This window comes from Urocampus carinirostris, chromosome 15 (genome assembly GCF_059441175.1).
Source record: "Urocampus carinirostris isolate Australia breed hairy pipefish chromosome 15, RoL_Ucar_1.0, whole genome shotgun sequence".
In the NCBI taxonomy this organism is placed as follows: domain Eukaryota; kingdom Metazoa; phylum Chordata; class Actinopteri; order Syngnathiformes; family Syngnathidae; genus Urocampus; species Urocampus carinirostris.
The window spans coordinates 13,124,636-13,149,934 of record NC_142363.1 but is presented as its reverse complement, the minus strand read 5'-3'; the positions used below and the strand labels follow the sequence as shown (position 1 = coordinate 13,149,934).

Genomic DNA, 25,299 nt, shown 5'->3' with positions numbered 1-25,299 from the left:
TAGGGAAAAAACTACATTACAAATGTAGCATTTACCAAATTGTTCGAATTATATTTGATCGAACCAAATCTTTCAGACAGCATTGTGTTCATATCCGTTCAATTTGACTACTGTGTTGAAATTAGGATTGTACCGTTACATTGTGATGCTGCCCCTTTTAAAATTCATCATCACAGTAATAAATGTTTAAATAAAACAATTCAAAACAATTTGCTGTACATTTAAGCAGCAGCCACATGTACACATGTTGTGTATTTCCCAATTTTTTTCCTTCTTTGAATTGATCGTTGTTGTCACTGTTTTCCGCTTTTCATTCTCCTTATTATTAACTTTTCAGGACCCATTATTTTGAACATGAAAAGCAATAAAATACACAAAATCTCAATAAAATGAGATGTGGTCCCTCCTGAACACAATCGGAACAGCACCAATTTAACAAACAGAAAGAAGAGCTAAAGCATTGGGGGGGGGCATAGCACAGCTGTGATCCATTGGGTGGCTTGGGTAGCTCTGCCTTTTTTTACACCCACTTGTGGTTTCATGCACATATAAGCCTTTTTGGGTATTTATGGTATAGTTCTATATTGAGCTTATTTGAGTATGTACAATAAACCAGGCATGTCCAAAGTCTGGCTCGCGCGTCAGTTATGGCCCGTGATCATATTGTTACTGGCTTTTGGCCTCCATTGTCTGCACCACTTATCCTCAGTAGGGTCGCGGGGGCGCTGGAGCCCATACCAGCTATCCAGTCGCAGGACAAACAGAGAAAGACAACTCGCTCGCTCATTCACACCTAGGGACAATTTGACCGGCCAATTAACCTGACAAGCTTGTTTTTGGAATGTGGGAAGAAACTGGAGTGCCCGGAAGAAACACACGCAATCACAGGGAGAACATGCAAACTTCACACACGAAGGTTCGATCTCGTGTGCCCTGCGATTGGCTGGCAACCAGTTCAGGGTGTCCCCTGCCCACTGCCCGGAGATGCCTGGGATGGGCTCCAGCCCCCCGCGACCCTAATGAGGATATGCGGTACAGCTAATGAGATGAGATGAGATGAGATAATTCATACCAAAAAAGAATAACAAAGCAATTGCAAGACCAGTTCTTCTCGCATTAGCCCTCGATGCTGCCAAAACTCTGACTATCCTTTTGCAGGCATCTCGTTACCCAAACAGTCTTTTACACACACATTTCCTTTTCACACTGCCAAATAGCCCACACTCCTTAAACGCATCGCCTCTGCGGACCAAACCACTTTAAAAAGGCGGGGCCCACTGAATAAAGTGCTTCCATCCCCTGACATGTCTTCTTGATATTAGCCCAGCAATATGAGGCCGTGGCAATTTCTTGCCGGCACTTGAAGAGGTGATATTGAGCTGGGGTGGAGGGAGTTAGAAACGGAGGAAGAAGGTTTTTTTTGTGTCTTACACTTGGCGGAGACGAATAGAGAAAAGTGAAAGTGTGTGTGAGGAACAGTAGGAACAAAATGTCATAAATCACACATGATCCAACACGGCGGGATAAAAGGGTGAAAGCCCGAGCGGAGAAAGGCAGCGCGAGGGGAAGTCGACATTATCTGGCCGCCCGACACACAAACACGTCGCCGCAGGTGACGGATTAAGCCGGGCCGGCGGCAAATTTTCCAAGACCCCCTGAAATGCCCCTTAAAAGGACATTGAAATACTCACTGTGAAATGAATTGATGGCACCTCTTTGGATGGCTGATACTTGACTGCCTCGAATTCTCCTCCAGGGATTCTGACTTCAATTGCTTTGTCACTTGAAACAGCACCTTTACTTTGTAATTTCAACAATTTTTTGGGGCTCCTTTGCTGCAAACAACGGCCAACCCTGCTATTTGTAGGAATATAAGAATAAGTAGAGCCTATAAATAAATATTGTATTCTTCCCACTGTAAGGTTCACTTGATTAAAAGGGGTAACCCTAAAAAATAGACTTTTGTCATATATTTTGATATCTGAGGTCACTGGTTTATTAGGAGCATGGAATCCAAACTACAGTAAGAAGTAACGTGTGTATATATATATATATATATATATATATATATATATATATATATATATATATATATATATATATATATATATATATATATATATTCACACCGAAAATTCCGGACTATAAGGCGCACCTGATTATAAGCCGCACCCCCCACATTTCGTGAGGAATACGGATTTATTACATACACAAGCAGCACCGGTATATTAGTCGCATGTATCCACATTGAGAACAGAAGTCCTTTTTAATTGAACAGTTTAAATGGTGAGAACTTGTATGGATTTGATGTTTCTCTGTTGCTTGCTAATTATCAAACATATCATATTACACCTCTGAGCAACTAGTTTGAAGCGACTGTTTTCAGCAGAGGGGCTGAATCAAGGGGGGGATCCTTTAAAGGTTATTGTTCTGTCTTCTTTATTCATTTTTGGTTTGAACAAATTTATTGACACTAAAAACAGAAAACAATCATGACAATCTCAACAGCAATTAAGCACATTCACAATATTATATTCCAATATTACGTTTTTAACAGCAAACAATATGACGTGACGATATGACGTTGTAACATTTTTTCCTGACATTTTCAACATCAATTAAACAATTTCAGAGTTATTTTCTTTTAACAGTAGTTAACCAGCGTGTAAAAGGCAATACTATTGTGCAAGGGCATAGCTCTGCCATCCCACCCTCCCAAGCAGCATTCTTCCAGTCCTCTGTGTGGGTCCTTTCCATTCTGCGTGGGTCCTCTCCCTTCTGGGTCTACAACCCAGGCCGTTGCTGCCGGGACTCCCACAGTGTAGCTCCGGCTCCCCCCTCCGGGTGGGTACAGACGAGTCTTCTTTATGGCTGCGTCCTAGGCCCGCCGCTCGCAGATTGTATGGTATCTGCAGCCATTTGGAGCACAGCCACGGGGGGGATCTGCCTGCACCTCCATACCAGCAGGTTTCTGGAGGTCCAGATGGCGTCCTTGATGGCGGCGAGAGTGAGCCAGTCCCTGGCAAAGTCGTTCCGATGCCTCCTCGACCGACTCACCCCGTAAAGCACGTACTGTGCATCAGGGACCTCTCCTGCTGGCAAGTCCGGGAACTTTCCTAGTTGTTCGGCCATTGTCCACAAGACCTTGGCAGCGCTGCACTCACAAAAAAGGTGCCTCACCGACTCCTGGGCGCCACAGCCAGGTCGAGGGCACGTCGAAGTCGCTGACATTCCTCGGTGGTGCATTACAGCTCTGACTGGGAGAACTTCATGAGCCACCATCCATGACAAGTCTCGTAGTCTGTTTGGGAGGGCAGGATGATTGACGTTGCTCCAAACCGTTGTGGATTCGCCAAACGCAAGCCCCCGCACAGGGCTTACTGTAGCTCGCTCTTGCACAATAGCAATAAGGGCCCTGTGGTTTTGTAAAGTGTGACATTCTTGTGTTTCCAAATCAAACTTCTTCAAAAAATCCCGGATAAGGAGATGTGTTGGTGGCAAGTTAAACGAAACTGGAATCAAACGATTGTCTGGTACAAGCTTTAGCTTCCGCAAATATGAGCCCATCCAAAAACGGGTCATTGCTTGACTTTTCGGGTTGTTGGGTGGGCCCACAGCGTTTTGGAAGTGGAGAGAGACATATTTGCTTCCCAGGAAAAGCTGGAGGTCCGGCACTCCTTTCCCCCCTTTTTCCTTTTTCTTTTTCATTGTATCTCTTTTTATCCTTTCCCACTTTGAGCCCCAGACAAAGCGAAAGATGGCTCGGTCCATTTGTAACAGCACGTTTCTTTTAGGCATAAAAATTAAACTGATTGACAAAAGCATTGGGAGGATGATCGCTTTGATGATTAGGACCTTCCCCTCTATTGTCAGTTTTCTTAGTGACCAAAAAACAAGTTTTTGCTTAACTTTCCTTGTCACGTCATCCCAGTTGGTCTCGCCTCCTCCATCCGCATTGAATTTTATCCCTAGGATTTTCTGGTCTGTCTTTAACACCGTCAGCGGGAGTCCTGCCTTTTCTGTCTCTTTCCACATTCCATAAAACTTCACTTGTGATTTTTCTCTATTTAGCCTTGACCCAGACGCCCTCCCAAACAGGTCAGTCAAGTCAAGGGCTCTTTCAACAGATGCGCGGTCAGTACACAAAATATTAAAATCATCCATGTACAAAACACACTTGGTAATTTGTCCCCCACTTCCTGGGATATTGATGCCTTCGACAAATCTATCTTTTCTTAACATTTGTGCCAAAGGTTCAATGCAAAGAACATAGAGAAGGGGAGACATAGGGCAACCTTGACGTACACCGCAGTTGATCTCGATTGCTTCCGATAAATTCCCGTTAATCATGAATTTGCTGTAGATGTCTCGGTATAGCAGTCCTACCCAATTGATGTATTTTTGGGGAAAACCACATTTTTGCAATACCCTGAAGAGGTATTGGTGCGAGACTCGATCAAAGGCTTTTTCAAAGTCTAGGTTTAGGACCGCTAGTCGCATGTTTCTGTCTCTTGCATAACAAATGGTGTCACGGATCAGCATGAGACTGTCGCTGATCTTCCTTCCCACAATGGCACAGGTTTGGTCTGGATCAACCAAGTCTCCCAAGACAACAGACATTCGTGTTGCTAGAAGCTTGCTGAAAATTTTACAGTCCACGTTTAAAAGCGTTATGGGTCGCCAGTTTTTTAAGTCAATTTTGTCTCCTTTTTTGTGCAATAGAGTAACTATCCCGATTCTGAAACTGTCTGGCATATGGTCTCGACTGGAAAATTCGTTAAAAACAGTTAACAGATCTGGTGCTAAAATATCCCAAAAAGTCCGGTAAAATTCGAGGTTGAGTCCGTCCTCCCCGGGTGATTTGCCTTTTTTCATAGTCTTTATGCAATCATTCAGTTGGTCTTGGGTAAAGTCCGATGTTAAAAAGGGGTCTTGACGCACTGATCTTGAAATATGATCTAATACATGCCCCATTTCATTCTCATATGTTTCTTTCTTTTCAAATAATTTTTTGTAGTAGTCTTCGACCAATCTGGTTATTTCACTACATTCCTTTGTTATTTGCCCGTTTTCGTTTTGAAGTTTAAAAATCCCCTCATTTTTGCCCATAATTTTTTTAAAAAAGTAGCGTGTACATTTTTCCCCTTCTTCTATTTCTCTTTCTCTGCTTCTTATTATGATGCCTTTGCTCTTTATTTCCGCCAAAGCGTTTAGTTCTTGTTTGATCTCTTTGATTTCATCATTAAAGTCCATCCCCTTTTCTGTTAGGATGAAATAGCGTTGGAGTCTTCTTTGTAGTCCCGACATGCGTTTCATCTCTTTGAGTTTCTTGTTTTTCCCTGCATTTTTAAAAAAGGTCTGTGTTCGTTTCTTTGTCATTTCCCACCATTGTGCTCGTGAATCATACGAGTCTTGAAGGGTCTGCCAGTCTTTGTACAGCTCCCTGTATTGTGCGGCTAGAGCCTCATCCTCCAGCAGGGAGCAGTTTAACTTCCACAAACCCTTCCCAAAAGTCATACCTGAAGGAAATGAGAAAGAGCAGGACAGTAGCAAGTGATCCGAAAAAAAAACTGGAATTAATCTTGCATCACTCTGTGCTAAACCCCTCGTAAAAATGTAGTCTATTCGAGAGGCTCTGGCATTGTCACTACTGAACCAGGTGAAGCCCTCCTCTCCTGGATGTATGGATTTGAAACAGTCCACCAGTTTAAATGTCCGGCACATGTCTTGTAATAAAGTTGATGTTTTATCTACTTTAAACTCCTCATCATTCCTCTTTCTATCCTTCCTACTTAGGATGCAATTAAAATCTCCTCCCACGATTAGTGGTTGATGGCCTAGCATATGCGACTGGATGTCCTCTAAAAGTTCGTACCTGAGTTGTCTGTCGGCATGGCCGTATATGTTAATGAGGTTAAAATCATTCCATATATAAGAAAGTCTTGCTAAGATTGCGCGTCCGTCTCTTATCACAGTACTCCCCTTTATGATGAGTTGAGGGTTGTTTATTAAAATGGCTACCCCATCGTTACGGTTTTCATTCGAGCCACTCCATAATGACGGATATGGCCAAATCTCTTCCCACTGTTTATAATTTTTTAGAAAGGGGATGCAGCATTCCTGTAGTAAAAACACATCCGTTCTGATAGTTTTTAAGAACGATAAAACACTGTGAGCCTTAACCTTTGATCTCACACTTCTCACATTGATAGTAGAGAATGTAATGTTCATAATTGTTGTTAAAGTATTTAAACTAGTTAGACAAAACCGGGGGATCTGAGTCCATTCTTTGGTGATCATCGAGATCATCGAGAGTGTCACCTGTGTCAGACACATCACTTAAGAGTAGTACCTCATTTTGAGACTCACCGGGGAAAACTCTGGGACCCTCTGACTCTCTGTCTGTGGTTCCAGGTCTTCCCCTTTTTTTCTGGGTTAGGGGGTGAGCCAGAGGACCTATCAAAGGGTCTCTTACTTCCTTGCCCACTAAGGGTCAGATTTTTTCCCTCCCCGACTTCCTCCGTCTCAACTTCATACAGTTCCCTTGTGGGCTTATTCACCGGCAATCGGCTTTCTTCTAAATCTCTTATCTTTGTTTCTGGTTTTTTCACCACTCCCAATTTTGTCTTACTTTTACTCCTCTTTCCAGTGCCCGTATGGGTTTTTGGAGAGTCATTCGCCTTTTCGATTTGTTTGACTTCTCCAAATCCCGGCAATGGCGTAGCAAACAAATTTGCTAATTTGAACTCTCTTCCAGGCCCTTCCTGATTAATATGTGTTTTCGGAGTGGCAGTTGCTTTTTCTATTCGTTTGTCATGTCCAAATTCAGGTATTTTATGAGAAATCGAATCAGAATTTCCAGGTTCTTCCTGTTTCAATTTTGATTCTCTGGTCTCTGCTCCAGGGGTTTTGGTAGGTACATCTGTTTTTTCAATTTGTTTGTCTTGTCCAATTTCTTTGTGCATTTCTTGATCAATTTCATTGGGTATTTCCATAACTTTATTCATTTCCTGTTCATCTTCATTGGGTATTTCTATAACTTCATTAATTTCTTGTTCATTTTCATTTTGTATTTCCATGACTTTATTAATTTCATTGTCTTTGTTATCTTTATTCACTTCATTGTCTTTGTGACATTTATTCATTTCATTATCTATGTTGTCTGACATCATTTCATTGTCTTTGTTGTCTTTGTTAACTGCCTTCCTAGCTTTCAATTTGTTAGCAAACGAATTCGGGCAGTTTCTAAAGAGGTGATTCGTTTCTCCACAGAGATTGCATTTTCTGCTATTGCTACATTCCTCAAAGGAATGTCCAATTGTTCTGCACTTTCCACAAAAAATTCGATCACATACCTCAGCCAGATGCCCATGCTCACCACATTTGCGACAGAGTTTCGGTTGCCCTTGATAGTGGATAAAGCCACGGTTTTCCCCCAGGAATATAGTCGACGGAATTTGTTTCATTCCCTGAAAGCCCTGAGGATCTTGCCGTAGTTGGACTGGTACCCTCCAGGCACCATTCCAATAGCCTTTCTCACACCTCACCTTCATAGCCTGGCCTTTTACTGAGCAGTATCTACTCAACCAATAACAGACGTCATCAGCACTGATCATCTCACTAAACATTCTAACAACGACAATCTTGTTAGTATTATCAGTCAGCTTCTCCACTGTAAATCCTGAAAACTGGGACCTCACTCCCTCAAAGCGATTCCAAAACTCTTGATAAAGAGCTGCCGTTTCAAAACTCACATCAAAGCCTTTGCCAGAAGTCATTTTTATGACAGCATGTACCTCCTCCTTTTTAAACTTCAGAATCTTTTCAACAAACTTGTTAATAAAATCCGTCCTTGACATTCCCTCCGAAATTGCCACAACATCTTTGAGCAAGAATCTCACGCAGTTACGTCTCCGCCCGCCGGTATAATGCCCGGCCATGGCAGGACTCGGCTGCTTTACTTCTAACTATGTTAAAATGGTTAGAATTGTAAAATTAATAATTAACAATACTCTTAAAACCGACGCCAATGACAGTATAAACGCATAGAACGAGCAGTGCTAACCTGATGCGTCCACCATCAATGCAACAAAATGGCCATTATCACATGCCGATACTTCTGGTTTATCGTAATCAGCTAATTGAGTGGAAAATGATACCGGTTGTTATCATTTGATGCAGACCTGCAAAGTCCAGGTACCCGTTGAAAGTAATCCAAGGGAAAAAAAGTGTTTATTTCAAAAGGTAAGGGTGGGAAAAATATATATGCACCTTTGTCTGCAGTGTCCAGAAACACTCACCTTTACTGGTCCCTACTTCACATAATCCCCTACGTCTGTTACGCCCCAACTTTTTAATTGGTCAGTGCAAGACTTATCAGAACAAGTGTCCAAAATAAATACAAATAAATACATGACAAAAATATACAGTTGCAAATACATATTATACATGGTTACACATATTTACGAAGAAAGACGGTACACCGAGAGAGTTTTCAAAGCTTTAATAATAATAATATAACTTTCATCCCAAACCGTGTCTGTGAAGGGTACCACCACGCTACTCGTAACACGCTCGCAGGGCTCAAATCGTAGCTGTTAAAACAAAGCTGAGCCGCAATTATATTTGCGGAAGCTAAAGCTTGTACCAGACAATCGTTTGATTCCAGTTTCGTTTAACTTGCCACCAACACATCTCTTTATCCGGGATTTTTTGAAGAAGTTTGATTTGGAAACACAAGAATGTCACACTTTACAAAACCACAGGGCCCTTATTGCTATTGTGCAAGAGCGAGCTACAGTAAGCCCTGTGCGGGGGCTTGCGTTTGGCGAATCCACAACGGTTTGGAGCAACGTCAATCATCCTGCCCTCCCAAACAGACTAAGAGACTTGTCATGGATGGTGGCTCATGAAGTTCTCCCAGTCAGAGCTGTAATACACCACCGAGGAATGTCAGCGACTTCGACGTGCCCTCGACCTGGCTGTGGTGCCCAGGAGTCGGTGAGGCACCTTTTTTGTGAGTGCAGCGCTGCCAAGGTCTTGTGGACAATGGCCGAACAACTAGGAAAGTTCCCGGACTTGCCAGCAGGAGAGGTCCCTGATGCACAGTACGTGCTTTACGGGGTGAGTCGGTCGAGGAGGCATCGGAACGACTTTGCCAGGGATTGGCTCACTCTCGCCGCCATCAAGGACGCCATCTGGACCTCCAGAAACCTGCTGGTATGGAGGTGCAGGCAGATTCCCCCCGTGGCTGTGCTCCAAATGGCTGCAGATACCATACAATCTGCGAGCGGCGGGCCTAGGACGCAGCCATAAAGAAGACTCGTCTGTACCCACCCGGAGGGGGGAGCCGGAGCTACACTGTGGGAGTCCCGGCAGCAACGGCCTGGGTTGTGGAACCCAGAAGGGAGAGGGCCCACGCAGAATGGAAAGGACCCACACAGAGGACTGGAAGAATGCTGCTTGGGAGGGTAGGATGGCAGAGCTATGCCCTTGCACAATAGTATTGCCTTTTACACGCTGGTTAACTACTGTTAAAAGAAAATAACTCTGAAATTGTTTAATTGATGTTGAAAATGTCAGGAAAAAATGTTAAAACGTCATATCGTCAAGTCATATTGTCAAATATAAAAAAAATGTGAATATGCTTGATGGCTGTGTTTTGCTGCTGTTGGTGTCAGTGGATTTGTTCAGACCGAGGACAATCGACTTTGGCCTGGACGGATCTATTGACACTAACAAAGATGTTATATAATGAAATTGTGAATATGTTTGATTTTCGAGAAGGTTTGTTCAAACCTCACTTTGTGTTTGCTGTTAAAAACGTAATATTGGAATATAATATTGTGAATGTGCTTAATTGCTGTTGAGATTGTCATGATTGTTTTCTGTTTTTAGTGTCAATAAATTTGTTCAAACCAAAAAAAAAAATCTCATGGCGAGCCGTCCTCGTCTGTCTTTCTCGTCATTATTGACGTCTTCAAGGGCATCTTCCTCACATTTGAAACGAACCACTATCCCCTGTCATACGGACAATTCGATCTTAATCCAAGAGGATGCAGTCTACCACGTCGCACAATTCCACCGGTCTAGATTTTTGCTTTTGTACTCGAGTGCCGCTGGCGTTGGTTAGAAAAATTACTTAAATAAGCCGCTTCACCGAATAAGCCGCAGGGCTGAACATTTGGGAAAAAAATAGCGGCTTATAGTCCGGAATTTACGGTGTATATATATATATATATATATATATATATATATATATATATATATATATATATATATATATATATATATATATATATATATATATATATATATTTCTCTAGGTATAACAATTGCACATTTAATAATTTTACACTATATATTAGTGCTATTATCCGTCCAAAAATATCGCTAATGTCAGAACCCGAACAGACGCGTAACGTTTTCACACAGGCTTTATTTTACGGGAATGAGGCAGTCATGCGCTTGAACACAAACGCTAGTGATTTGACAATCGCTAGGAGGAAGAAGTGAGACAGAGAAGTCAGTCGCGGAAAAACAGGAAGCTAGAGGTAGAAGAGATCAAAACTGGACAGGACAGATGGGATTGATACCAAATACAGGATACACAAGCAGATACAGGACAGGACGGAACAGACGATCGATACCTGAATCTGGATACACGAGCAACATACCGGACAGGACGAGATAGACGGGATCGATACTGGATACTGGAGCAAGGTTCCAGAAAGGACGGGACAGATGGGATCGGACCGGATACCGGACAGGGCAGGACAGACAGGATCAATCCCGGATACATGAGCAAGATCCCGGACAGGGGAGGACAGACGGGATCGATACTGGATACTGGAGCAAGATACTGGACAGGACGGGACAGGCGGGATAGATACCGGGAAACACGAGCAGGATACCGGACAGAGTCATAATACAAGTCTTGCAGGAGCAGAAGTTTGTTGACGGACTGACAAGGAGTGAATGAGAGCACTGAGTTTAAATAGGAGGGAAGCTAATCACGCAAAAAGCAGCAGCTTGCGCCAACCGGGCGGGCCCAAGTGAGGGCAATGGGCAACGATGACAGCTAAATAAAATCGCAAAACATTGTATGCAACGGTAACCGAACTTGGGTCGGAGTGCTGAGAGTGCCAGCACTTAACCACTCGTCCTCCAGTGATGTAGATACATACGAAAAGGCATTGTATTTCATCTCAAAAACAACGAATGTCTGAGAATGGAGAACAAAGAATGTCGTCCTAAACATATAAGTAAATTCAAAAATGTATGATAAGGGAAACGACTCTTTGGTGTGTCTGATTATGAATTGGACTGCATTTATTTATATCTTTATGAACTACTTTCTCTTATATTAACCCTTAAAATTTCCTCTCTGGTACCATAAGTAAAAATTGTGTGGTAAGGAAAAAAAAAACAAATGGATTTTTGCATATTATTTATATCACTGGTGGTCCAATGGATAAGATTCTGTATGGGAGGATGCTGCTTGGGAGGGTGGGATGGCAGAGATATGCCCTTGCACAATAGTATTGCCCTTTACACGTTGGCTAACTACTGTTAAAAGATAATAACTCTGAAATTGTTTAATTGATGTTGAAAATGTCAGGAAAAAATGTTAAAACGTCATATCGTCACGTCATATTGTCAGATATAACAAAATTGTGAATATGCTTGATGGCTGTTGAGATTGTCGTGTTTGTTTTGCTGCTGTTGGTGTCGGTGGATTTGTTCAGACCAAAAACAATCGACTTTGGCCTGGACGGATCTATTGACACTAACAAAGATGTTATATAACAAAATTGTGAATATGCTTGATTGCTATTAAGATTTTCGAGAAGGGTTGTTCAAACCTCACATTGTGTTTGCTGTTAAAAGTCATATTGAAATATAATATTGTGAATGTGCTTGATTGCTGTTGAGATTGACAAGATTGTTTTCTGTTATTAGTGTCAATAAATTTGTTCAAACCAAAAAAAAAAAACCCCGGGTACGATTCCTGTAGCGATGATATTCAATTGATTAGTCATTGCACAAATGTGGTAGTATGTATAGTAATGCACACTAATTAATACTTTCTTCATTTCCAATTTCAACCACCAGTATTTTCTTTCTGGCCTATTTGGGGGTTTTAGGTGCGCCATATATTCTAGAAAACAAGGTACTTACAAATATATGCCATATAAATAAATGAGCACATACATAAAACATGAAATAACTACCTAACTTTAGGGCATAAATGCTTTTTTTTCATATATGTATACATGTTGTCATCTTTGAGGTCATTTATTTCTCTATGTATTTTCTTTTGTGTTTTGTCGTGTTGATTGTCACAAACAATGTTATTCAAATGAAGGGGTGGGCCAAACTTGCTGAGCTTTTTTTGTAGCAAGTAAACTAACAAAAGTATGGAACGTGGTGTTGTCAAATGATTTTTCATTTTCTCCGACTTTATCGACCTCGGACCGATAAATGCAATGTGTTGGCCTGGATATCCAGATTTCCGTGTTTTCCACATTACGTTAGAGCTCTGCGTTAGTCTCTAACTCTCTGTCGTTGTTTGAGTAACCTTGGGATGGGAAAGTGTAGGTTTAACCCGTTGTGGTGCGATTTCAATCAGAACTGTCTTCTGGCTGTGCAAAAGGATTAGTAGGAAGGATTGTCTAGCTGATGCCCAAACCCGTTGCGGCAGCTATGCCACTCTGCCACCCCTGACCGCTCTGGTTACCCCCCTCATAGCCACCTGCCTCCATGCCCGCCCGCCTGTTACCTAGGTTGGGGAGGTCTGTAGTCCTGATACGTCGGGTCATGGCTATCAGAACGGATGTGTTTTTACTACAGGAATGCTGCATCCCCTTTCTAAAAAATTATAAACAGTGGGAAGAGATTTGGCCATATCCGTCATTATGGAGTGGCTCGAATGAAAACCGTAACGATGGGGTAGCCATTTTAATAAACAACCCTCAACTCATCATAAAGGGGAGTACTGTGATAAGAGACGGACGCGCAATCTTAGCAAGACTTTCTTATATAGGGAATGATTTTAACCTCATTAACATATACGGCCATGCCGACAGACAACTCAGGTACGAACTTTTAGAGGACATCCAGTCGCATATGCTAGGCCATCAACCACTAATCGTGGGAGGAGATTTTAATTGCATCCTAAGTAGGAAGGATAGAAAGAGGAATGATGAGGAGTTTAAAGTAGATAAAGGGGGTGGGCCAAACTTGCTGAGCTTTTCACCTATTGGTTGATCACCGAATGTACCAATCGACTGCAATGCCTGGCTTCCCCCAGCTAGCAGAAACTAAGACATTAGTAGCCAATTCATTTATCACTGATCAACCAATAGGTGAAAAGCTCCCTGGGCCATCTCCTCAGTTGAATACAATTTTGTTGAGAGAAAAATACAAAAATGAATAAACAACATAATAAATGAACAAAAAATACATGACAAATTAAATTACACAACAAGGTAACTGAAAAAATAAATCCAGAAATAAATAAATTTTAAAAATGCATGGCAAAATGCACTCATAAATGAGTAAACTGAACTTTTATCCTATATTTAGGTAAAATAGAATAATTTCCATCTTTTTATATGGCATGTATTTCGAAGTTTTTTTATCTATATCCATACATTTAATTTCAACATACACCATGATCGCTCCTCCACAAGCGACAACAAAGCGAGGCGGCGGCGTTGTCAAGTGATTATTGGCCCTGTTGGTCTGCGGTTGTGGGGGGGAAATAGGCTGTAAAGTTTTTTATTGTTATGGTTCCTCGTTGCTTTAAACTGCTTTTAGCGCCATTAAAACCTTTTCAGGCGGTATAGTAAAGATGTGGTATAATTAAATCATTTTATTTTGGCTTCCCTTCACCTCCCTGAAGCCGCTGTGAGTACTTCCGTTCATCGTTTACTCGCGACCTGCAGACATGAATTAAAGGCCTCCCAATTAGTATGTCTTTAGAATTTAGATTTAGCGCAGGTAGTCCCTGATTAGCCTGCGAACCAGAACCAAAAATAGCTCACTCGCAAAAGGTCGAAAATATGACGATATAAACAAGATTTATCGATTCTAAACTCATAAGAAAACAAAATAAACATTTACTAGATGGCTCACAGTTAGACAAGTCGAAGCTTGATGCTGGAGAGATCTGGCTCAAGCTCCAATGTCTTTTATTTTGAAAGCACAGATCGCGGACACTTAAAAATGGGTGATCCCGCTGCCTGGGGGAGACCTCCCCTCTAGCAGAGGTTCAGGGCTACCTGGTTTGATGGTCAACACAAACAACAAAACTTTCAGTTGTTACCAAAAACACAAAATGCATTTTTTATTGGTATTGTTATTATTATTATTATACTTATTATAATCTCTTGTTGGGTGTTTTATTTTGTGTATGTTATAATAGATAATTGGGGTCACCAGTAGATCAGAAGGTTAGCGTTCGTCTTGGAATCAAGAGGTCGTGGGTACGATTCCCGGCTCCTGTGTCATATGTCGAAGTGTCCTTGGGCAAGACACTACATCCCCATTAGTTGCCTTGCATGGCTATCGGTATCGGATGCTGCTATCGGTATGAGGGTATATGAAGTGTGAAGCACATTGTAAAACGCTTTGGGAGGTCTTCATTGACTTGAAAAGTGCTACGTAAATGGTTTGCATTCATACATTTATATTCTATTTATATATAATGGGTCAGCAATGAGGATAATGACAGTGGGGCGGAAGAAACAAAAGAAAAAGGTGATAATAATGATTATGATGAAGTGACTGCATCCACTAATTATATAAGACTGAATAGGGGGTGGGACCAAATAGGTATAACTGCTACCCACTCCCCTCTTGAGCTATGTTTGTTTATTTTTAATTTTTATATTATTTGATTTTTGTTCTTGTCTTCTTTCTGCTTAGAGCGGGATATACATTTAGAACTCTTCTTCTTCTTGTTGTTATTATTGTTATTATGGTTATGTTCCAAGTGTCTTGTATGAGGAACCTATGTGACAATGTATAAACGTGAGGTATTTTTTTTGTAAATACACAGAGCTAATCTGGGTTACAAGTTTCAAGAAAGTCAAAGGGGTAGGAGTAAATAAGCGTATGCTTCATCCTACTCCTTTTCGGAGATGCTACATTAATATTGTTTTTGTTTTGTTTTGGGTTTTTTTTTCACTTGACTTATGTCCGAAATAAAAAAATGTATTCATTCATTCAATACCAGATGTTTTACTCAAGTGGGAGGAGACAACTTTTGCCATTTTGACTCATTTGAAGGCCTACAGAAAATGTTCTGTAGTTATATAGACATGGTGTACATAAAATAAAACTTCTATCCTTATTTTTCATGAGAGAAAAAACATTGATTTTACCTTTTCCCATTGTTTAGTAAAAAAAGGTTGAACATAGCTTATTGTCTTTAAAATATTAGTTTCCAAGAAAACTTCTGAGAATAACGGCTTTTTGTGAATTTCAAGAACAAAATAAATTAACAAACAATACACCAAAGTGAAAACTGGGGTGCTTTTTTTGCATTTGTGATACCTCAACTATCTAAACAATGCTTTCCATAAACACAAGGGTACTTTGATAGCCTTTTTTTTCCAGCACCGAACTTATAAATGAACATAGCAAAATCTTCTCAGCGCCAGATTTTTCCAGTGACATAATCACACGATCTCGGTCACCAATGCGTTTGTATTCCTGCGGATGACCACGAAACATCATCCCTCTCTTTCCCGTCAATGTGGAGAAGCGTGGTGTCCTAGATGTGTGGACAACTAGCAGTAATGGATTTGATAAGATATCTAATGGTGATTTATCTTACTGAAATCCAATGCTTGATACTTCCTGACAGACAGCGCCAAAGCTGTTAGAGTATTAATTTAGAATAAATGAAATAAAACAACATATTTTAACATTTTGGTACTTAGGGACTTTGAAAATATAAATGTACGTTATGGCACTAAATTAATTGCTATATGCTTGCTTCTTATTTAAAACAATATTGTATTTTTTTATTGAATTAACTTTTTTTTTACCACTATGTATGCAAATAATACTCGCTCTACCTTTAAGAAAATGATTGGAGGATAAACAAAAAGAAAACAATGAAGAACTTATATTGTTTTTTTCTCCTACACAGGTGTCCTCAATGGACTTTATGGCGATGAAGCGCTCACAACTTTACGGCATGGCTAATAATCCATACTCTGGCCCGCAGCAGCAAGGAGGAGGGCCTTACCCTCCTCCCTCGCATCGTTATCCAATGAGCATGCAGGGAAGAGGCCACATGGGAATGGGCGGCATGCAGTATCCCCAGCAACAGGTAAATCGCCTCGTTTGGAATTTCTGCCAAATAATTGATGTCTTTATTTTATCGATGCACCCCGTACGCCCCCATTCCAACAGGGTTCACATTTCGTAATATTGAATGGGCAACGTGTGATGTGGTGAGAGTGAAACGCGAGATTTATGTTGGCGGTGCTAAAGCTGTCTAATAACAGTCGTTTGTGGTCGTTGCGGTTTTATGAAACAGTGCACCGTCAAACTATTTTTTTTTCTTTGTGTCGGGAAAAAAATACATAAATGGATGTCATCAGGCAGGAGCAATACATATATATTTTATTTGAAAGCTTTATTGCAGGGGTCCCCAACCTTTTTTGTACCACGGCCCAGTTTATTGTCTAACTATGCTCTCGCGGCCTGGCCCAATAATAAAATCAATAATAACAATAATAATAATAATGATATTAATAAGCCTAAATCCACTGTGTAATTACTAGGCCTCTAGGGTCGTAAATGACATAGGAAAAGGCATTTAATTTTATCTCATTATTTTTACTCAGGGTTATCAGAGAACATGTGAAAGTCGTTCTTAAACATATGAAGAAACGCAAAACAGCACGATGAGGGAAACAACTCTTTGGTGTATCTAATGATGAATCAAACTTTGAAGGACATTAAATAAATACATTGTAAATTTTATTCTGGTCTTGAGTTCACAGTTCACGTTGTCGAAAAATGATTTTAATCATGATCCCCAACATCGTGGTACTGAGTGAAAATAGTATGATGAGATAAAACCGAATGCCTTTTCCTATGTTGCCATTGTCATCGTCAACTTTATTGTCGAATATGCTGTACGTACAACATACAGATACAATTACTACCTATATTATTGGGTCGTGGGGGCAGCAGAATGAGCAGCGAAGCCTATAGCCCCTATTCCAAACCACTATATTTAGGTTAGGCACCCCAATGACAAACAGGTCCTTGGTAAGGGGCCAGACAAAGTGCAGTTCATAGACCCCATATGATAAGACAAAACATTGGGACAGGATTTCTTTTGCCTGGACGCGCGTTACCAGGGCCCCAGGCCTGAAGATAAGGTCCGCCTGCAAGCACCTGGTATCCCGGTCAGCCTTGATCGGGTCGGGCCGGGTTCAGCCCAAACAGATGTTGTGGGCCTGCCTTCCCATGGGCTCACCACCTTTGGGAGGGGCCAAAGAGATTGAGTTTATAGAGAGACAGGTGGTAGCAAAAGAGGGGTCATTGGCGCACTAATCCCTGGCTACAGAAGCTAGCTTTTTGGATGTAGCCAACTTCTTTTTTCTAAAATAAGACAACTTTTATTTCTTTCTATGCGGCCATGACACATGGCCCGGTACCGGTCAGTGGCCCATTGGTTGCTGAGCACTGCTTTATTGGTTCAATTTAAAACAAGCTCTACATTAATTGTGTATCGCTGCCTGCGCTCATCACTTGGGCTTCATTTGAGTCAAGCTTTATATTTAATTGTAAGGTTCCCCCATAGGTCTTAAAAACTTGAAAAATTCTTAAATTTGATAACTTCATATCTAGTAGTTTACAAGCCTTAAATCTAACGCTCAAATATCGTAATTTTCCCTTGCGTATCTGCGTGATGTAGCTAATAACTGTGTAGCAAGTAAACTAACAAAAGTATGGAACGTGGTGTTGTCAAATGATTTTTCATTTTCTCCGACTTTATCGACCTCGGACCGATAAATGCAATGTGTTGGCCTGGATATCCAGATTTCCGTGTTTTCCACATTACGTTAGAGCTCTGCGTTAGTCTCTAACTCTCTGTCGTTGTTTGAGTAACCTTGGGATGGGAAAGTGTAGGTTTAACCCGTTGTGGTGCGATTTCAATCAGAACTGTCTTCTGGCTGTGCAAAAGGATTAGTAGGAAGGATTGTCTAGCTGATGCCCAAACCCGTTGCGGCAGCTATGCCACTCTGCCACCCCTGACCGCTCTGGTTACCCCCCTCATAGCCACCTGCCTCCATGCCCGCCCGCCTGTTACCTAGGTTGGGGAGGTCTGTAGTCCTGATACGTCGGGTCATGGCCGGGTCATGGCCGGCACGGTTTGGTTCCACTGTGTCGTTGGCGCCTTGTTAGGTCCGTGTCCATCCTTACCCCCATACGGTCTTGCTCACGACTGCCTCAGTCCGACCCTTTGTCCAGGCTTGGGTTGGGGGGTCAGTCGTCCGTCCCTCTGTGCCAGCGTGGGAGGACTGGCCTTGCAAACCAAACCTCAGCAACCGGGTATGTAATGGAAACATCCTGGGGGAGCCCTGTATTGTTGTTTTTATTGCTTTGTGTTACCACCTTATGTCAGGTGGCTTGAGAGGCACACAATGTCCTGTGTTCCCACTTCTTGCCATTCATTCTGACAGCTTGGTTGGTTTCTTTGGACTTGTACAGCTCCTGCTGAGAAGGACGAGATTGTCTATAAATAGCAAAGCCAATGAAAGTACTTGTGGATGCATGTGTGTGTTTGTGTGTGTGGGTAGGGGAATGAAAACACATTAACTTGCAGATGCATTGCTATTTTAATAAACATGATGTCGACGCGTGTACTACATACGCTGTACTGGAAGAATTAAAAATTGATGAGCATAATAGATTTCAGCGATCAGACCTGTGTTTCTCAACGTTTTTTATCCAAGGCACACTTTTTTTTCTTGATAATGTTTGAAAATTAAGTTCCACCACCAGTTTCATTTTGTTTTTAAAGCTTTAATCATCATGTTGCCTTAACTGACAGTACAGACGCTCCCCTACTTACGACCATTCGACCTACATAAAATGATCGATAACAACATTTTTCTGGGGATGTCAAAACTTATCTGGACATTGCTGTAAGTTGGATTTTGTATTGTGTGCACCTTTTTCTGAGTACAGGACATTACTGTAGTGCTTCTTTCCGCCGCTAACGGTGTGTGGTGACGTTGTGTTAGGTCACCCAGCATCCACCCCGAAGAAGAAATACAGCTTCCTCTTCCTAGTTCATGTATAAACGTACTATACATTATCTCCAGCATGCTAAGAACTTTGACATTTTCGTTGTTCAATATCTCGTGCATCCATTCAATATGGTTGGTGAAAAGTGTAAAGAAGAGGCGAGCCGTTTCTTTTGAAACAAAAGTGGAATAAGAAAGCTTGATGCGGTTGATAAAACGGTTGAAACACTTTTTTTCGGCCACTTTTTACCACGGAACAGGACCTCATGAAGCCCATCTTCCAAACGTAAGTTGCACTTAACTTTGTTTATCTTTATAAAGCATATTATTTTATAAAATGTTTATTTTTTTTTAAGTACAAAACAATACAGGTTACTTATAAGAGCCTCAAACATACTTATATAAACCTTAAACATACAAAATACAGCACTGAAGCAACTTACAAACAAATTAAACTTACGAACGATTGTCCTATCTCGTTCTTAAGTTCGTTAGTTTTTTTTTTTTTTAAATCATTTGTGGTCACTCTGGCACATGGATTAATACAGGTTACCCTTTTGGTCAAGAATCCTGCTTTAATTATGGATTTTACATTATTCTTAACAGGTTTTTAAAGTTTAATTATATTTTTATCATGTTTTTCTATAAAAATAATAAAACCAATACTTAAAATGAGCAAAATATTCCAGAAAGTGAAAAAAAACGTTTTTAACTAAGCGTTTTTTTTTAGGAAAATAAGAAATAAAATAGGCATGATTATGTGCAGTATTTTTCCTTTTATTTGTTTTTTCCTGCAGTCAAATCTTAAACACCTTAAGTTATTAAATGTTTTGTTATTCAATGCATTTCCCTTTACCATCTTATGAGCATATAATTATTTAAAAATAAATAAAAATGCAATCTGCTGCCACCTACTGATATTGATACATTTTAGTTACTCCACTGATCACAGGAAGAAAGTAAAAATATTAAAGATTGGCATGCTTTTTTGCAAAGATAAAATGGGGCGGTTTCCTGTGGCACACAAGATAATGTCTCACGACAAACTTCTGTGCTCCTTAATTAAAATAAATCATATACAATTACTAATGATACTTAACCATGTACAGTAGCTCCTATTGCATGCACAAACAAAGGAATATCATTTGATGTACCCTGCTTGTGGACTAACACGGTCTTGATAAAACATTTATTGGTGGCCAAGAATGCGCCTGTTACAAATGGAACGCCAATAGCAAATTACCCACTAGAAGGTGCTCTAACGACACAAACAAACCTTCCATCCATCCGTTAACTGCACCGCTTATCCTCAGTGGGGTCGCGGAGGTGCTGGAGCGCTAAGTGGATAAATAATGTGAAAAAGTTTTTTGTCTTTGACAAATGTACGGTGCATGAGAGCTACTCTAGTTAAGAGGATATTGAGTCAGGAAATCCTACACGACATACGAGAGAAAATCCAAGATACCAGAATAACCAGAAACTACCACTAGAGGGACGAGTGTTCAACACTGCACACCACCAGTATTAGCTTGTCCCAGTAAGCACGTGTCTTTCCTACCATACACACCTACTCAAGCACGCTTCTGTCTTTGTTGTTGTTGTTTTTTCTTCACATCGTTTACTTATCATCAACAGTCTTTAGTGCTCCCTCACTCCTCCAAAACCAAGCAGACACCTTTAATAGCAATAAACTTACAATTAATTTCATTACTACCATCTTACTTATCTCATTACTGTATTCTATGTTTGATTACTATTTGATGCACTTTTAAATTGTTATTTAGGGTTTACGTGGATCATTTTATGAGGCTTGGAACGGATTAATTGCTTTCAGCTATTTCTTATGGGGAAAATTGGTTCCAAATACGAGAAATTCGAGATAAAAAGCTTGATCCATTAATCTTGTATGTCGAGTGGCCACCGTTTAATTTTAGTTTTTTAAATTAGCTTTTATTTAAATGAACGGCAAAATGTTAGCATTCAGGGGTAAAGATACTCCGATTCTAGCATCATGGTAGTTACTCACTTTGTTGAATAGTACGTTGGTTTATCGTCAAACTGCTGGAGTGTGTTCCATAGGTGGCATAGCAATCACAGCATAGCACCATGGAACGTAATTATTTCAAATACAATTAGCCGTTCACTATGGCTTCAGCCATGGGAACTGCGCTTCTAAAGTTTCTAATTATCCTGTACGGGCTTTAAACGCAGCACTGGCATTGACTGCATTGCTGCGGCTGCTCGAATCAGCACGCAATAATGAGTTTGGAGGAAGAGGTTTCATTTCGCACGCTCACACCAGAGTAATGAGCCTCACCTACAGAATAGAGGTCAGAGGTTACATCTAAGAAAAGCGCAGGAAAACATAAGGTGCGAGATCGGAATCGATCGTTAACGTGACTTTTAATTACAGTGGTATCCCTTTATAAAGAAACCTTTAAACACGAGAATTTCGATAAATAAGTTTATATCTATATCATATATAAGTTAAAAAAATTCATCACATTATAAAATGCTTCAATTGTAGTTTGTATTGTTAGGGTAGTTTACAACCTGGCAATAAAAAAATTTAATAATACATTAGCTAGAGCCATAACTGAAATCATATGTATATTGGACATAATGTGCCTCAATTGTTAGTATTATCTCTGCAAAGACTTTTACTCGAATTTTGTTTATTTGTTTTGGAACGAGTGATCGATCTTGCTCCTTCTTGGCTGTTTTTTGTAGGGTCTTGCAAATTCATGTTTTCGGATTCGACCTGTTGTGTTTTTCATTTTAAATTTGTATATACGTTCTATTGCTGAAAAAAACGTTTTTAGCCTTGTTCTTGGAGTAAATATTTATGGGTTGAAACCGACCCTAACACTTTAGATGTTATTATCATTAACGATATAAAAATGAAAAACAAAAAGATAGCAGGTGTGTTGTAATACCCCTAAGTCATAGCTAAAGAAACTTTTATTTATTTACAAGCAAAATGACGTCACCAGGCCGATAGAAGATTGGATTGGGCTGCTTGGATTGGCCGGTAGTCGGGACCTTCAGTACTCAATTTAGCCGCCGTAGGGCATTGAAGATCCTAACAAAACATACCACATAAAAGCAGATTTTCATCAAATTTGTTAGTATTTATTGGTTTGCTTTGACATGAAACTTAGCTAAAGACTCTCGGTGGGCCTAAGGTAAAACAGTAAATTTTCACAAAAATTAGTTAAGCCGTTCCAGAGCCCATAAGTCACACATGCAATCAAACAAAATGAAATGGGTCCCTCTGCCATTTCTGGTTGCTGTCTGGCCGGAAAGAAGTTACCTGCCATGGCGACGACGGGGTCACTAGATTGCTTCTGGCTCTGTTGCAGACAAGGCCCTTTATCATGCCCCGTTCCAGCAAAAGACTGTTTGCTTTATTCTCTGTTCTAGTTTCCCTGCATTTGGGTCCAATCGCAATACATTACAAGAAGAGGTATAACTGTAGGTGAGATGCAGCAAACATCATATCTCCTCATCACACATTGCAAAAAATGTTCGGGGTGTCAGTCTGGCAATCTGGACCGCGGCTGTGTCGGCTGTGAAATCCCCCATGATGCATTGCGCCTCAGGGCCGAGACCCCGGCCTGTCACTGCTGCACATGCTGCGAGGTTGCCAGGCAACCTGTCACAGATATGCGTCTACCTCTGTCAATCGCGTGCAGTTTATGTGCGTTTGGGTTTAGCAGATGCACAGATATCCTTTGCTTTTCATTGTGATTAAAACTAATCTTTTACTCTTTTTTTAAATAGGTAAATGCAATAGATCAAATGAAGTGCAATTCCTTTACGTGACATTTTTTTTCAGGTAAGCTGTTGATGTGTATTTCTTAGTATTGATTTTTTTTTTCATAATCCGGAGTGGATTTGTTTGCAATGTCATTGCAAAAAAAGCATTTGATTGCTGCAAACACAGTTGAAGCTAGCCACAAGTCATGCTAGGGAATAGGCTTGCAACTAATGATCATTTTATTAGTCGACTAGTCACTGACTATTGAAATGATTTATCAGATGAAAAGACATTCTTTGTTTAATCTAGTATAAAATTTATTTAATTGCGATTGTGTTTGATTGTAATTACACTAAACAAAACATGGGTACGGTGAAAAATACATTTTTCATTGGGCAGAATTCAGATTCATACAAAAATGGAGTACGCTCGAACCAGCGGATCTCTTCTTGGCTCTTGGGATCACTAATAGACCAGCATTTCCAGAGCGAAGGCTCTGGACCGAAACATATGGGGAAATTAAATCTGAAAGATATGAGGGAGCAAGTCAATGCATGATTTTGTATAATACCAACGGAACCTTAAAATCACATCTTAAGCTAACAGGGAGCCAATGCAGGTTAGCTAAAATCGGGGTAATGTGATCAAACTTTCTTGTCTTAGTTAAAATCCTCGCTGCAGTATTTTGTACCACCTGAAGGCTCTTGATTTTGGACTTCGGGAGACCGGAGAGTAGTGCATTGCAGTAATCGAGACATGAGGTAACAAACGCATTGATTATAATCTCCGCATCCGACTGTGACAGCAAATGGCGAATTTTAGCAATGTTGCGAAGATAGGTTTCATATCAGGGAATGGTGTAATAATTGTCTGTGGTTTCCAATAATCTGTCGTCTGTGCAACACTTTGAGACTCTTTGTGATTAAGGGCTATACAAATAAACATGACTTGACATGACTATACAATTCAGACCGCAACGGCATTGACTGGCAGGCATACACAAGAGAAAAGGTGCGGGACGACTGTTTCAGTCAGAATGCAGAACACAATGCAAGCTGAAAATTCATGAAGTAGCAAAACCACAATAAGTAAATCGTGATAGAGCAAGGGATTACTGTATAATGAAATTTCAGCAATTTAGAAAATAAAATCCCTGCAGGAAGTCACTGGCTTACCAGTATTCCTGCACAGGTGGACGACCCAGTCTTCAAAAAACACATGTACTGCCTGTTATGGAGGGTTTTTTTCTCCTACTGATACCGCTCCCGATAAATAGTATTACCTGTATTGGAGCAGAGAAACTCCAAAAACATGACATGCGGCTCTCGAAGACCTGGTTGGCCACCACTGACTAGGGGTAAGGCCCAAGCCCAAGGTGCGTGAAAAGTGGGCGTAGGAGTGGGAACAGTCAGACAAAATCACCCATCTTCCTCCCGAGCCCTCACAAAATAATAGTGAGTTTGCTTCGGGCTTTGTCCCTCAAATCGAGTTAATTGATCGGGCTCTGGCTACTTCGGGCTTTAATACTCTTGGTTCGGGCTAGAATTTTTAGGCCTGGTCTTACCCCTACCCGTGACATAAACAGTATAATTGTCTGATCCATGGATAGGGATGCACCGAAAATCTACATCTACAGGCCTACTTTATGTAACGTTGTGAACTGTACAGAAAATGAGGCTCCGTGTTCAATGTTGTGTTTTCAAAAACGTAAAAGATGACTTTAAAGTACACCTTGTAAAACCCTCTCCTGTCCAAACATCATCTCGTGGAGTATCGACTTTAAAGAAAGAGAGAAACAGTGAGATGGGTAATTTACGACATTGATTGCGCCAGGGAAGCGGGGTTTCTCACCAGGAAGGTGGGGCGAGGGCCACTTGGAAGCACTTAGGGGCCCCTGGGTGCTGGGGTTGTCTCGGGGGTTAATGCAGGCATGGCTGCAGCCTCTTACCGGTGACTGGGAAGCCCCAATAAATCAGATCCTCTGCCAGGAAAGCTGGAGGGGGCAGAAGGAAATGGGGACTAAAAAGGGGAGCACTCCAGCCCCTCCTACTTTGAAAAGCTCTTGAAATATTGAATGCTGGCCCTTCAAGGTACCCATCTCATCCACGCAGTCACACACTTACTATTGCCTCGAGTTCTCTGTAGTGATGGGAATTCCAGTTCTTTCAAAAGAGCGGGCTCTTTCTACAAGGCTCACTAAAAAGAGCCTGTTTTTCAGCTTCCAAACGGCTCTAAAGATTGTTTTTATTGCTTTAA

General features: G+C 40.9%; 1 protein-coding gene across 1 annotated transcript in view; it reads left to right on the top strand.

Moving 5' to 3' along the window:
• The window catches only part of arid1b (AT-rich interaction domain 1B), a 361,695-nt gene that overhangs the window by 69,903 nt on the left and 266,493 nt on the right, over window positions 1-25,299 (top strand). Inside the window, exon 2 of the mRNA XM_088354727.1 lies at window positions 16,163-16,345. Within this exon, the coding sequence (XP_088210853.1) occupies window positions 16,163-16,345 (183 nt within the window). The remainder of the gene's footprint in view (window positions 1-16,162; window positions 16,346-25,299) is intronic.